The sequence below is a fragment of the Podarcis tiliguerta genome, assembly GCF_965153285.1.
Source record: "Podarcis tiliguerta genome assembly, chromosome: 11".
NCBI classification, from domain to species: Eukaryota; Metazoa; Chordata; class Lepidosauria; order Squamata; family Lacertidae; genus Podarcis; species Podarcis tiliguerta.
Window position 1 is genome coordinate 35,980,243 of NC_139544.1, and position 15,712 is coordinate 35,995,954.

The 15,712-nt window shown below is 39.1% G+C and overlaps 1 protein-coding gene across 3 annotated transcripts in view; it reads right to left on the minus strand.

Moving 5' to 3' along the window:
* AP3B1 (adaptor related protein complex 3 subunit beta 1) overlaps positions 1-15,712 on the minus strand; it is a 138,078-nt gene that overhangs the window by 72,785 nt on the left and 49,581 nt on the right. For all 3 annotated transcript variants that reach the window (XM_083403726.1, XM_083403725.1, XM_083403727.1), the window contains 7 exons: positions 10,614-10,772; positions 10,107-10,204; positions 9,380-9,434; positions 9,216-9,287; positions 7,554-7,616; positions 6,490-6,622; positions 176-285 (listed from right to left, as the gene is read on the minus strand). In XM_083403726.1, the coding sequence (XP_083259852.1) occupies positions 176-285; positions 6,490-6,622; positions 7,554-7,616; positions 9,216-9,287; positions 9,380-9,434; positions 10,107-10,204; positions 10,614-10,772 (690 nt within the window). The remainder of the gene's footprint in view (positions 1-175; positions 286-6,489; positions 6,623-7,553; positions 7,617-9,215; positions 9,288-9,379; positions 9,435-10,106; positions 10,205-10,613; positions 10,773-15,712) is intronic.

Genomic DNA, 15,712 nt, shown 5'->3' on the forward strand with positions numbered 1-15,712 from the left:
AAAATTCTTTACTTGTATTAAAAATGGTGATTTAAGGCTTTACTCCACAAACATATCCACAAATATAGTCAAGACACACTTTGCACCTACACACTACATCCCAATATTTCTCTGTCAATTCTTGATTCCCTAGTTACTTTGGGTAACTAAGAGGCAGAATGGAATAAATACTCACGGTAATACTGTCCAAGAGCTTGGCCATGCGCTTTATTATTTCGCCATGGTGTGCTGGCTGTGTCTGCAGCAGTTTCTTAATTACAACAACACTTTCAGCAACTACTATTTCTGGTAAAGACAAAGACAATAATAATTTTACAAGAGGAAAATATTCAAATAAAATCAATATCGTTTAACACAATTAAATCATTAAAGTGTTTAGATGTTTTGAAAATATACTTTGTAAAATCAATACAATAATTTTGTGTGTGTCAGATGCAGATCACTTTCCAAATTTTAACAGATGTGTGTCAAGCAAAATAAAACCATAAAGAGAAGAGGCTTGGTATTCAAAATCTTTAAAATCTTATTTCCTAGAGCTATGTGTGTTTTACTACTCTTAGTATTTGCATCTTTGCTATATGTGAAGCTCTGATAAAACAGATCTTGAGAAACATACAAAGCAATAGCCATAATCTTAGCTTTGTAATTGCTTGAAAAACTGCAAATATATTTCGAAACCAAGTCATATTGATTTAGGTAAGCAATGTTCTGAAAATTGTTTTCATCAATTTAGCATCTAATTGTGTAATATCCTTTTCCCTGGTTCTAAAAAATAAAGCACACATGCCATTTAGAGTATACTGATGCTCAGGATGTTTGAAATAATAGAGCTAAATAAAGGTGGTAGTTCAAAGATTTACAGGGATGTTATGCAACAAAGTACTTTATTGAACAAGGAATATTCAAAGCTTGATTGAACTAACATACGTTTATAAAAACTAGTAAATCAATCACATTAATGCCAATTCTTAGCCAGGAATTACACTGAAAAGAAAAGGGCAAACCTGACCAAATGTACTATGTTCTTGCTGCAGCCTAATAGGAAAAGCAAGACATTTTATTCAATCTTCCTTCCACTAAACCACATTTAAGTGTGACGAGAACAAACCACAGTGAACCGTGGGTTTGCACACACTGACACAGCTATGTTTGGAAGCTTCTGCTTATGATTTCCATTAACAGTTTAACGAATTGCCTGAACACTAAAGCATAGTTATTGTTAACTGTTGTTGTTTACACAAGCCAGCTTCATAACCTATGGTTTTAAGTTACTTATCACAGGCAAGCCATATTTCAACCAAATCATATTTAAGATTAAGCACAGTCTGTCAGGTTGGACTCCACAGCTGCAGTTAATCTAAACCAGAAGCAAGAGCTTCTGAACTCCTCCTTATAGCTGAACCAGAGGGGGAAGAAACAGGAATATTGGGAGGGAATGTCTTGCCTTGCAGAAGTCTTGCTGTGGCACATTCTTGTATCCATGAATCCATGGCTTATGCATGATGTCCTAACTACTAATCATCTAAGCTTTTACACTGCTTTCTAGCAAGCATCAGTTAATAATGCCCAACGTTCTCTAAGTCTATCATCTGTATTCTTTACTTCAGGGATGGGGAACCATTGACCCTCCAGATGTTGCTGAAATCCCACTCCCATCAGCTCCATTTCCAGAAAGGTTTTGTTGCGTGGACCGCAGTCATCAAATACCCAAATGAGCTTATTCCATCAGACATTACTTATAGAACATTGAAATTTCTTTCTGTCTTCCTTTAGAACACACTTTAAAGCTACTGAAGGTATCATATGCCAGGAATAAAATTTATCCTATATTATTTGTTTGCAGATTATAACCCTTTAGGCACTATCTTTTTTATTTTCCAGAGAAAGAGAAAAAACTCCACTTCTTACCTGAAGTGGAGATTTAAGACTGGAATGCTATAGACAATGGAGTGGGTACATCTCTTGTCAGCTGACACAGACAGGAGCAAAAATCTGTTAATAGGCCTGGCTTCCTCAGTTTTTCAAATTTGCCAAGCAGCCAGACACTGACAGAGCCACTGAAACAAAAACCAATCCTATCTGCCTACTTCTGCCTTCCTGGCTCAGGAAGAAAAGTGAATTTGGGGGGGGGGGAGAGACACAGAATTGAAAGACTAAACATAGAGAAGTGCATCACAGAGCAGCCTAGGGCGGGGTCCATGGTCTATGGCATTCCAGTCTTAAATTTCCAATTCAGGTAAGACCAATTGTTTTATTTACTTCCTGGAATGCCGCAGCCAATTGAGTGGGACATGCCACAGTGGGAAAAAATACGGGCGCGTCCCAGCTCTGCAGATGCACCAACTATAGAACTTGGTGGAGGACAGTATGACTAAAGGCCGCATCAGCTGAGGATGATTGGTTCAATGTGTAATGTTTGGAAAAAGTACTAAAAGATGACCAAATGGCCACTTTACAAATATCCAGCAAGGAAGCATTGGCCAAGAAAGCAGCAGATCAGGTGGCAGCAGACCTGGTTGAATGAGCCAATACCTGTGTTGCCTGGGGCAAATTGAGGGAATCGTACGCCAGGAAAATACAGGCCCTAATCCACCTCACTAAGGTTGTACTAGTGACCTTGGCCCCTTAGGTAGAAGGATGAAAGGATACAAATAAGGAATCTGTCTTCTGGAAGGGTTTCGTTCAGTGAATGTAAACTTTTGAGAGCTGTGCAGACGTCCAAGGAATACCACACCTTTTCTTTCATTCCTTCTGAAGGTGCTTTCCAGATTTCATGTCCAACAGGAGTTGATTCTTCCCACCTTTTGCCCTAGCCCAAAATATCCGAAGGAAAAGGTGTGGTATTCCTTGGACGTCCACACAGCTCTCAAAGTTTATATTGAGGGTCCGGATGGAGAAGTGGTCCCTGCTGCAATCGGGTGGGTTATACTGGAAGATGGAAGGGCGGAGCCACTGACAGAGTTTGAAGCTCCAACAACCACGGTCTTTGGGGCCAGAAGGGGGTTAGAAGCACCCCTCGAGCCTTTTCCCATCTGATTTTGTGAAGAACTCAAGGAAGAATTGATTGAGGGGGAAAGGCTTAGAGCTGGCCTTGAGGCTACGGGGCAATTAGGGCATCCCAGGCTTCTGCTTGAGGGTCGTGGAACCTTGAATAATAACGTGGCAGTTGGGGACTGGCTTTGCTTGCAAATAGATCCACTTGGAACAGACCCCAGAGAACTTGATGGAATATTTGTCTGGCTAGCATCCACTCTCCAGGGTCCAGATGTTTGCGGTTCAACCAATCTGCCTGATAGTTGTCATCTCCGGCAATATGTTCCACTGATAGGGAGAGCAGATGGCATTCATCCCAGTTAAAGAGACAAGCGGCTTCCATCTGAAGAGTGACAGATCGAGTGCCACCTTGACGGGTGATACGGGATTTTGCCATGGAATTGTCAGTCCGTACCAGGACATGGTGTGGACAGAACCGCCAAGCAAAGTGAATGATTGATAGTCTGGCCACCTGCAGTTCCAGCCAGTTGATGGAGTGAGATTTTTCTAGATCCATCCAGAGACCTTCGATGAATTGGTTCCATCAGTGGGCTCTCCAATGCTGAAGGCTCGAATCCATGATAATCAGAGTTGTGAAAGGGGAAAAGCGCCTTTGTGGCCTGCTATCCTGCCTTTGACTAATAAGAATTTTCCTCTTATCCCTTGATTCTATCAGGACATCTTTTAGTGCCCCGTCTCCAAAAAGCTGACTGCCCGAGAAGGGAACAGTGGAAAGATTCACTTTAGATGCTGTATCAGCATTCCAATTTTTTAACCAAAGAGTGTCTCTAGCTGCTACATGGGATGACATTGCTGTAGCTGCAAATTGCATAGAGTGCATAGTGGCATCTGCCATAAAGGCCTGAGCTTTCAAGAGTTTAGAGAAAGTTTGGCATTGTCGGGCAGAATCTTGGGGGGGATTTTATAGCAGATCCTCAAGCCACACAATACAGGCTTGGGCACAAGATGTTGCGGTGCAGGAGGTCCTGATAGACAGGACTGCTGTATCATGGATTTTGCATATAGCAAACTCAAGTCTCCTATCCATGATAACATGAAGTTGGGCATCTCCTTCACAGGGAACCAAATGGTGTGAGGAAAGATTCAAAATTGGCCTGTCTACCAAAGTTTTAATATAGGCCATAAATTTTGGGTCTAAGGTATTTAATTTATCTGCTAAGGTGGAATTTTACTTAGAATGCATGGAAGAATCCAGTTCTGACTTGACAATGGCATTTAACACTGACATCACCAAAATGGAATTAGAAGAGGTGCGACTATCAATTAGTAGGGATATATCGCTATCTGGCTTTGGAGTCAAGGATGATAATCCAAAAGCATGCATAATTTTATGTTTTAGAATGGGAGCACAAACATACAGAGAGAGGCTCATCCTGCACTGATGCACCACTCCTTTCATAATCCATTTCAGTTTCCATAAGGAAGTAGGGGAGGGTGAAGAGACATAACCATCATTTCCATCACTGCCCACTAGTGTAAAGGGGTTAGGAGAGGATTCCCCCACATTAGTTCCCACTTGAAGGGGAAAGGAATCTGTCTTTGGTAAGGCCAGTCCCTTGGTGGGAATTTGTAATTGGAGATCAGATGATAGTGAAGCAATAAGTGCTTCTTTCAACTGCTCAATTAATGGTGCTGGATTGGTAGATTGAGGGTTTTGCACCCCTTGACCATTATCCTTGGAAAATCCTAAAAATTCTGATTGAGAGTCAGATAAGCTGATGTTAAGATGTCTTTCACCAGTAGGTGGTAGCAAATGATTAGCATTCACATGGCCAACATTGCTTTTAGGTAAGGGGGAGTGCACTGTAGTGGAGTCCTGAGATTGAGGAATAGGTGTAGGGAAAGGGCGTTTTCTATGAACTGGGGGGCCAGGCTTGTTGTGTCCCCCAACCTTGGAAGGTACAAGGTGTTTACGTTTTTGCTTGGTTTTCTTTGGAGGTGGTTCAGTCACACCTTGAGAGGGCTCCATAGCTGAGGACAAGATGGATACAAACTCTCACAATATTGACAGCAGTGGAGGAGGGGGGAAATGAAATCCCAAGGAATAGAAGGGAAGAACTAGTAGAAAAATAAGGCCAAGTAAAAAAATCAGAAAACTAATAACCAATAAGTAGAGCTGAGGAGGAACGTTCTGCTGCGTCAGGGAGGAAAAAAACTGAGGAAGCCGGGCCTAGTTCTCACAGATAAAAGCTGCCTGTGTCAGCTGACAAGAGATGTACCCCTCCATTGGCCACAGCATTCCATGAAGTAAATTAAGCAGGTAATAATTGCTTAAATCTGAATACTACTGGTCAGGAAGAGAAACAAATATTTGTTAAAATTCTGGTATGGAAGGTGAAGAACTGTTACAACCTATGTTGGAACTTAGCCAACACTGCTCCTTTGCAATGCATCATCAGGAGGCAATGGTTTTCCTGAAAGAATGGGGGGAGATGCTTAATCCTAGTCCTGCCCTTTGCTTTTCCGTGGCAACTCCCATCCAAGATGCTTCCCTACAACTTTGGTTCCAGACCAATAGTTGTAATAGAGTTGCAGGAGGGAAGCAGCTGGTGGGGGCACGGTTAAACACTTCTTTCTCTTCTCCCTTTTCAAATCTGCCCCTCTGGAAACTGCATGTCAAGGGAAAAGTGACCCCTGATATAAACTCACAATGGAATTTTTAGTTTTGCCTGAACTATATGCTAGATTCAAATGTTTAACTATATGCATACAAATAAATATGTGGATTGACTTCCAAGTAAAGCCAAGCACCTATCAATCCAGGTGAATATACTGATGACATTCCACATGCAAAGTAGTGGGGAAGGCAAAAAATGGGTACCAGGGATTTATTTTGGCACCTCATGACATTATAAGCAGACCCGATTTCCTTATGTTTTTCCTTCTATAAGATTTAATGTTGTTTTTTGAGAAATAATTACACAGCACTGGCTTAGCTTTTATGCCTGTTTGAATTTCCCCTCTTTTGTATATTAATATAGAAGAAAATAAACGATGAAGCATGGACAACTTTGTTGGCGGCAGTCCTAAACTGTTTGATATGCCATCTTATTTAGCCACTTACAAACATAAAAACCCCACATTTCCCTGCTTGTAGCACCCTCTGCAGTACAGCCACTTTAATGCAACTGGGGAAAAAACATCACAATGCTCTGGATGAAGACAACATTCTACAAATTTTAATTATACTACTTTAAAATATTTCAGATATCAGTATCAACTGTATTCTGACAGCAACCCATGCTAAAAATTAAAAAATGAAATAATTTTAAAGAACTACAAACAGGAACTATAAACAATGCCAGTGTTTATTCAGAACATGTCATTTAAGACAAACACTATACTATACTGTTTTTATCTGGTTCTATCTGGGAATACTACCAAAAAATACAAGCTGCCAGTCATTCAAAACACAAAATAGAACAATTAACTTACCATCCCTGTTAGACAGCAAACACACTAGGCCGTTAAGACATGTGTCAGTCACTTCCGAGATGTTGGTTGCACACCTGCCTATTGCCTGAATTGTGGCTGCAGCAAATTGTTTATCTTGGCTTTTCACATAGGTCTGAAGAAAATAGGAATTTCAGTCTTCAACACATTGGTCTCATCAGTTAAAATCTTTAACAAACCTATCCTTCCCTTTGGAAGCTACCTTCATTTTTTTTAAATTAGCGAATGTGAATGATATAGAAATAGGGCAACAGGCTATCTTTAGTTACCCAATGCCAGAAGGGATTCAGCCACCATGCATATTAGTAGTGGATAGCAACTCAAAGCCAACTCAAAGTCTGAGTGCAAGAACAGAATGGTTCATGAATAGTTCTCAGAAATATTTCAATTCAGTTAACTTGCTGAATCCAACTAAGAACAAACAAACAAAAGGCGATAGTGAAACAATTGCTGCGTGTGAAGATGCGAAAAATGGGTTCTTTGGAACACCACATATGTTCCAAATATAAATATTATATACCAGTATGTTCTGAAACAACCTATCTTGGGTCAAGAGCAATGTGAGTCAATCAAAAAATATAATCAGAACGCAAGACAACTCCTTTCTAGAATACTAGTATCTATCGAGCTTTTGCCCATCTGCAACTTGTAGCAGAATCAAGCTGATTTACAACAAAATACAAACCATATTTTGTGTTCTATGGGTGATATTCACAATCACAAGTGGACTTCCCCTTACTACCTGCCCCCAGCCCATGTAACCTCCCATGCACTTTCAAAGTATGCATCAGAGGGTTGGACGACCCTCCATAACAGATTTGGGGTGCACATGGGGGCTATAGGTGTGAGAAAAGCAAGAAGTCCCATTACACAACTGGGAAACCACTGCACAGTTGGGCAGGCATCACTAGATAAAGTTCCAAAACCTTTAAAATAAAAGAAAGGAAGCTGTTTTTCTAATGGAAAAATCTCGAATCAAAAAATCTCGAATCAGCTTAAGCATACGCTTCAAGTGATGTTTCATAGAATAAGAATGATGCACAAACCTGAAATTCTCTGAGAAGAGTTGAAATGTTGGCCTCATTTGCTAAGTTAGTTAAGATTTCAAGCTAAAAGAGAAAAGAATCTGATTAGGAAAACTTGGAAGAATAAGGAATGTTTTCTACATTTTGAACAGTTCTGAATTACAAAATGAAAAGCCCTCAGCAAGTTGAAGGCTGGAAAATAAATCACCATGAATTTTTAATAAGAGAACTGTTGTCAGGATTAAAGGAAATGATTTGAAAGCTGTGTGTTAGCTCATCTGATCCATATGGATTGTAAGAACTCCTAACATGGCCCATGCCTAAGGCAATGTTCTGAAGCTTCTATCCAGGTGTAGAAGAGAGGCCTTTTGTGAAGTTGGAAAAAGGAGCTAGAAAAATAAACACTGTGCCTGTATTATATAACGCTTCAGGAGTTGGAAACCTCTTGCCTGTTGGCCTAATTAGGACTGCCATACTTCCCCATATGGCCTGAAAGGCTGTTGTGGGCAAGCCACACTCACCTGCCCTACATAAGTCTCTGCCCCACTCTACAGTTTTAAGCTGCTGTGGCGTTGGGACTTTTCCTCAGACACTGGAATCACTGACCCATAGTGCCTCCATCTTGGCAAGATTCAGACTTATAATGTTAGTCATTATATTCTGTACCCAATTCACAATTTCACATCTGCATTTCTAGTGGTGTATATATATAAAATATACACAAATTTATGTAATCCCAATCTTTCTAATAACTAATTACGGAAGAAAGTTGTTCTTTTCCCCCCTGCTACAGCTTCCTATACAGTAGATCAGGCTTCCTCAACCTTGGCCCTCCAGATGTTTTTGGCCTACAACTCCCATGATCCCTAGCTAGCAGGACCAGTGGTCGGGGATGATGGGAATTGTAGTCTCAAAACATCTGGAGGGCCAAGGTTGAGGAAGCCTGCAGTAGATTATTTAAACAAATTACATTTAACAACTTACGTTTCTGTCCTCTTTGACATTAGTAGAGATTAATTAAATGCAGATCTTTTACTTACTGCTTATTACAAATTGCACTAAGGTTCTGCATTCAAAAAAATTTGTCTTCCCTTTAAAAACTCAGCAAGCGATTTTATACTTACTAGAAAGCAAGCCCTGTTCAACACAAGTTTTCCTGCTAATTAAACATGTGCAAGAGTATGTTATCTACAATTTAAATTGTTCACAACACAGAGTACCGTATATACTTGAGTATAAGCTGACTTTTTCAGCACATTTTTAATGCTGAAAAAGCCCCCCTCGGCTTATACTCGAGTGAGGGCACTTTCGGTCTGCTCCTTCCTCCGCCACCACCTTTGCAGCTTTTGGAGGAGAAGTAAGCAACCCGATTCCTCCGCCGCTGCAGCCACCACCAGGTTTGTGGTGTGGTGAACTGGCTTATACTTGAGTCAATAAGCTTTCCCAGCTTTTTGTGGTAAAATTAGGTGCCTCGGCTTATATTCGGGGCGGCTTATACTCGAGTATATACAGTATATTCCTCATAATATTGCTCAAGATAAAATTTCCTAAAGAGATGAGTTGGAATTTTGCTCTTTTTGTTTTAGTATTACAAAACTGTTATCTTAAGGTCAATGCTGAGGAACAAATATATTCATCCTATTAAGAATAATTAGTGTATTTAATATAAATATAAAACCATACCTTTAATGTCTTGATCATAGTTGGATCAGTTGACCTAACATAGAAACTCTTCAAGTAAGGCACAAACATGCCCTGGGGAGGGAAAACACAAATTAACAATATTTAGTAATTATACTGAGGTTAAAATGTAGCAATTTTGAAGTTATGTATTCAAAACCTCAAACCTTGTGTTGGATTGACATCGTTGCTATATTCTGGAGAACAATGTACTGTACTTCCCTAAAAGCCAACGTTAGATTATTAATATGCATAACTCTTAAGCACTGCTCTATTAGAAACATTTTTAAAGAGCTAGATTCAAAAGTAAAGGTTATTCAAATTCTTAGAATGCTCTTCAAAATTATTTTGAAGATATGTTATATAATGGAATATCCAAGTTCTTTGTTTAAAGTACTAAACGGGTTCAGAGTTATTGCAAACACTGCCAACATTGATGGAAATGAAATCTGGTACACTCCTTTGAGAACCTTGATTAAACCCAAATAGTCAAAGTAAATTTACAGACGCATACCTGGTTTCATTTCATTTGAAAAAGCCAGGATAGGTGTATGTAGGGAACTAACATGAGAGAATGGTGGCAGGAGAGGGAATGCATAAATCCTGAAGCTTAATCTTTAAAACCTACTTCCATTGTATGCTTGTGCCAGATCTTGATTTTGAACCAAATTTATACCTTATGAATGTACACTATACTTCTTTTCCAGTGAGCTTTATAAAATTGAGCTCATTAAATACTATTAACATTTTTCAGATTTTGTAAATATTGATCAAATCCATGTATGAATAATGAATACCTAAATTACTGTTATACAAATGAAAACCAGTTTAACCTTTCATAACTTTTTACCAACCACTGTTGGGAAAATCAGCAGAAAAATATGCTTGATTTACCTGTTACTACGAAGTAAACGTACTAATGATTTAGCAACAATCCCAGCTTCAGATTTGGGTGCTACATGCCAGTAAAGTTGTGCAATTGCCATCACCACCTGAAAAAATGACGACAAGTCACCTCCTTTCACCTGGTAAATACGCTTTTCTTTCACATAGTATAAATGTATTTGCATACAGAAATTTTTAATTTCTTACGTTCCTTGAAGCAAAAGAACATATTCAAAGACATCAGGTATTACATTATTTTCTTTGAATTATAAGCAGCTTTCTTAGCAGATAAAAAAACAAGTGTAGAAAAAAAAGCTAGCTTCAAGGTCTAAACACGCCCCCAGCTTTAAAATACACTAAGCCAGAATACATGGCAAGGTAGGCCTGCACGTTACACGGTGGTTATGTTTGGATATCTATTGTACTCAGTACAGACTATTTTCAATGGCTAAATTAAAAAACACAGCCTGGCTTTAAAAAAAACCCAAAGACATTTGTGAAGAAAGTTAATCTTACAGCAGCATTCCGGCTTTGTAGTAAAGGCTTTGTATTTCGTATCAGCAATCGGTGGTCTGGGTCCATAGAATAGGGCTTGTTCGCTTCCTGATTTTTCTCTTTCTGCTCTTCTTCAGATCCATAGAAATTCTTCTCACTGTACTCTTCCAGAATTCCCTCCTATCAAAGGTGAGAAAAACGCATACAAGCATACATATTGCTTTACTTTTCACTTTCAGGTAGCACCAAAAACATATATATGGTATGTCACCTTCTAAATTTTGTTTAGCATATTTTGAATTTGAACTACAGCTCAAATTTCTCAACAGATTCCTGGCAAACACTGTTTCTTTCTCAGAGCCTGAAGAAAAAACATCTATTGGCTGCCTGGGCCTCTGTAATTCAGCTGACCAAGCAATAGCTCAATAAGTAGTATGTCTATATACTAGAATAATAGGAGGAGAACCATAAATCAAATACAGCACAAAACCTTAGAGATCAATCAGTGAATCTTCCAGGGTACAAAATCTATTCCCCCAAACAGACCCATACTTTCATATACGCTTAACCACCCATTTCCCTAAGACCATCAAGAGACATTATGAGTTCACATAAAATAACAGCCTGATTATTTGGCATGTTATAAAAAGTATATGGTAACTTCAATGTTTTCAAATATCATACTGCAGAGACAAAAGATTCAGAGAGTAATGGTTTGCTGTTGTTTTCTTAAAGCCTACAAGGATGTAAAATTATTGTGCCCAAGTTACTCTATTCAAAACTCAAAAAATATCTGCAGAATCTAAAACTTAGAGTGTAACTAACAGGTGAAGAAAGGGTGCCCTAAGCTTCTTTTCTGTCATCCAGGCTTTGAAATGGAGAGCTTTATATACTGTGGGTAAACACTAACTACAATTAGTAAAAATACAGGACTCGGCATTACTAAGGCATTAGCTGCTCTGGGCCATTCTTACAGTATTCCACATGCTTTTAAGTTGTACACTTTTTTTCCTTTGGTATTAGCTATTTAGGGACAGAAACACCATAGACCAGTATTTCCCAACCTTTTCCTGACTGTGGCCCCCTTCCAAACTTGTTTCCTTCCTGTGCCCCATCATGGGCATATCCAAGGGGGGCGGGGGGACAGCTGTCCCCCATGAGTAATAATCAAGACAAATCAAGACAAATCTGAGGTTCTATCCCCCCCCCCCCAACAAAAGCCTGCCCTCCTTAACAAAAATCCTGGCTATGCCCATGCCCCTTCTTGTTCTACCGGTAGAAAGTAGCTATTTAAATGTTTTGTTTGTAAATAGAACATTTTTATTTATAATTTTTATAATTTATACAAAATACAATTACATAAAATAATAGAAACATAATGAAATATTGTTGAAGCAGAAAAACATAGAATCATTTTTCTAGCGCAACCCCCTGCAATTTAGGAAACTCTGCTGAATCATCAATGGCAGATGGCCATCCAACCTCTGCTTAGAAACCTCCAAGGAAGGAGAGTCCAGAACCTTCCGAGGGCGATCCATCTTTCATGTACAGTATTATAAAAAATAAACAACACTTATTTGACCCCAGTTATTTGACACAGAGGGGGAACCTACAGATGCAGTCTGTAAGTTCTGTATATATGGGAGAATTTTAAAAACAAGTGGTGCTCACTGACCTGGTGCAAAAAAGATATTGTCATTTGGAGGAGCCATGGCTGCCTAGATAAAACACACACCCTTACCTGGGAGTAAGGCCCACTGAACTCAGTGCAGGTTTCGTCTGAGTAGTTATTTACAAGTTAGCAAGTTTGCAAGTTAGCAGCACCAGAAGACCCCACTCGGCTAGGTGCTGGGGTGGATTTCACCCCGTGCCAACGTTGCTGATGGGCCCTGCACTCCTTGGCAACATCCGAAGGCTGTAATCTGCTAGGCGCTGGGGTGACTTGCACCCTGCACCTTGCAGAGTCAGGCCTGGCCTGCCACCAGGCCCAGCACGGGCAGCAGCAACAAGCCGCTCCAGCTTGCCCAGCTCTTCCAATTGCCACCCCACCACTGAACCTGACCTGGGGGTTCTGGATCACAGAAGGTATTTTCTGAAAATACTACCATACAACAAGTGCAGGTGGAAGTTAAAGAATCCCCTTCACAAATGGTAAATGCAAAATGTGAAAACTTTGCAAAGATGCTTAGGCATGTTTCCTGCTGTGCAGCATCCAAAGCCAGGCACTCATTAAGAATGTACTGTATTGTTAACTTACAGTCCAATGATATACATGTCTACTTCAGAAGTCTCTTTGTGCTTAATGGGGCTTTCTGCCAGGTAAATGGGTACAGGACAGCAACCTCAGAGTTTAGGACTGTTATGAGGAAAAACAGGGCACTTGTGATTTTAACAGCCGTATCTTCACTCGGGAGATACTCAGCAATGGGCCAGAGGTCTGTATAATCACTGCAATGACTGAATTCATGAGTAAAATTTAACACACAGTGCTAGATGTAGTTACTTTATCACCTTTTTTGTTACCCACTGAAAGCAAAGTTGCCAGGCAAGATCTGAATTCTTATCCCAACAATTATACCAACTGCTAATGATTCTGTGTAATTAAGCTTGGAACGCACATTTTAAAATCAACAGTTAATGAACTGGTGGACTTGAAAGACATGCTTTCAAGATACTCATTTATATGAAATAAAAGCTAGAGTGTTTACACACTAAATATTTTGTCTTATATCAGTATGACTAGCACTACTGTACTATCTCAAAATCCTAATAGGGATATGAATCTTTATTCTTTTGTAAGAATGAAGATAATAGGGCTTGTACCAAAATTAATACACCATAAACTATGATCTTCTCTATGTTTATTGGTGGGTTCCTTTACCTGTTGAGGCACACAAAATAATTCAAAATTACTAATCCTGCAAGAGCAGAACATTTAACTTGGGGAGGAGGAAATATACTGCTCTGAAAAAGAAGGTAAATTCATAAAATAAAAATGCAAATATGCATTTTAACATTCTTGAATGTATTAATCTGAAAGGTTTAATTTCCATTTTCCTGCATCAGCTTTATTTATAAAATGTCGTGCCCTATAAATATGCTGTTATTTTCTATAGTCAAGCACCCCCTTAACAAATCTTCTCATTAATATGTAAATTTAAAGTCAATCGGTCTTCTCCCTGACAGCACCATGAATTCCTAGTGCACTGTATAATCGGTTTTGACTTGGCAACCACTATTTATCAAAGATGTCAGTTAGAAAAATTATGGAAAATGCACTGCAATTGATATGACTGCAATATACTTTGTCAACAGTTAATTGTTCCTCAAATCATACATTTACATATAAACAGTCTAAATACTGATCTATAATGATGCAAATAAACTAAATTAAAAATCTGTTCTACTACACAAGAAACCTTGTTATGTGTTTATTTAAGAACCTATTGAAAAAAGCATGGAGACCTGCTGATTTCAAAGAGGTTCTCCTTCTATTTTAGCAATTAAATTAGCAAGAAACCAATCTGGTTTCTGAACTTTCTTGCCCTGTGCAGACATAATACTGCCAATCTCTTAATCATGGTTAAGAGACAGAGTGGCTCCCAGGTTTACAAACACAATCCTCTTTCTTTGTCAGTTTTAACTGTGCTGTAGTATTACATATGGACTGGTACTAATCTGGGCTACCACCAGTGCAGTGGTAATGAATACAACACTAAAGGAGAAGCAGCATGTAAACCACTTGTAGTTTCTTAACAACATTTATGCGTTTGGACACACTGCAGTTGTGCTGGGCCTCTACCAGGCAGCATTTATGAGTGAACAGCTACTGATATTGCCTGTTCTTAAAAACTGCAATACCATGTCATCCTTGTGGCAGCAAAAGCTAAAAATGTGCCTGTGCCCACAAGAATGGTACAGAAAGAAACAAGGATTTGAATGAAAAGTGAGATAACTACAATAAATTTTCCAATAGCAACAAAAATACAACTTCATTTGTTGCAACTATTATGAAGGTTTGGGGTAAGATATGAAATGCTGTTGTGGCAATTCATCTAAAACTGCTTCACAGCTGAAAATTTTAAAAAGTGGCTGAAACAACAAACATGAATTAATTTCTTTCACTGCAAGTCCTATCGAATCCAAGAGATGGAATCCTCTTTATCAGTAACCAGTGATGGGCAATGCTGATGGCAGCAACAAACATTATGAAAATCGAATCTACTGCATTATTTGCTTCGAAGTTATCAAATAAAAACAGAATGATAAAAAAATTCCAGAATGCAGCAAGGTGACTGAATCATTGAATGAATGCTATTCATCTCCCTCAAGCACAATAATATTCCTTTACAGAGTATGTTAATAGAAGTACACTAAAGAAGAAAAGAAAAAGACATCTGGATATGAACAGGAATGTTAGTGTGCAGGTTAAACAGCAAAAAGATCTTGTTTCACATGTAACTGGAAGCAGCATTGTCTTTTCTGTTCTGACTAGACTGACTTTGATCAATCCAGGTCATGGAGTTATCTGCACTACATATCATAATTTTGTGAAAAAAATACTATGTACATAGGAACGGGAATGACAAATGGGAAGAAAGACTTCAGGATTGCACCAATCTCATCGCTGCTGAACCTGTTTATCATGAATACAGCCACACACAGCCTTTGAGTCAGCAAAGGAAGCTACAACTTCCATTAACTGGATAACCCATTCTTCAAGGACATCCCCAAAATGAACATGGGTATATAGCATTAATTGATCCCAGTGAGACGCTGATATAGTCTCAAGAAAATGGCTTGTATATGCTGGCTGAAACTTATATACAGTGGTACCTCGGGTTACATACGCTTTGGGTTACAGACTCCGCTAACCCAGCAATAGTACCTCAGGTTAAGAACTTTGCTTCAGGATGAGAACAGAAATCGCGCAGCAGCGGCACGGCAGCAGCGGGAGGCCCCATTAGCTAAAGTGGTGCTTCAGGTTAAGAACGGACCTCCGGAATGAATTAAGTACGTAACCAGAGGTACCACTGTACTCTAATGGGCTCTAAACTGGCAATGAGTGACCAGAAAAGATATTTGTGGTAAATATCGCAATAAAAATGTCAACAGATGTA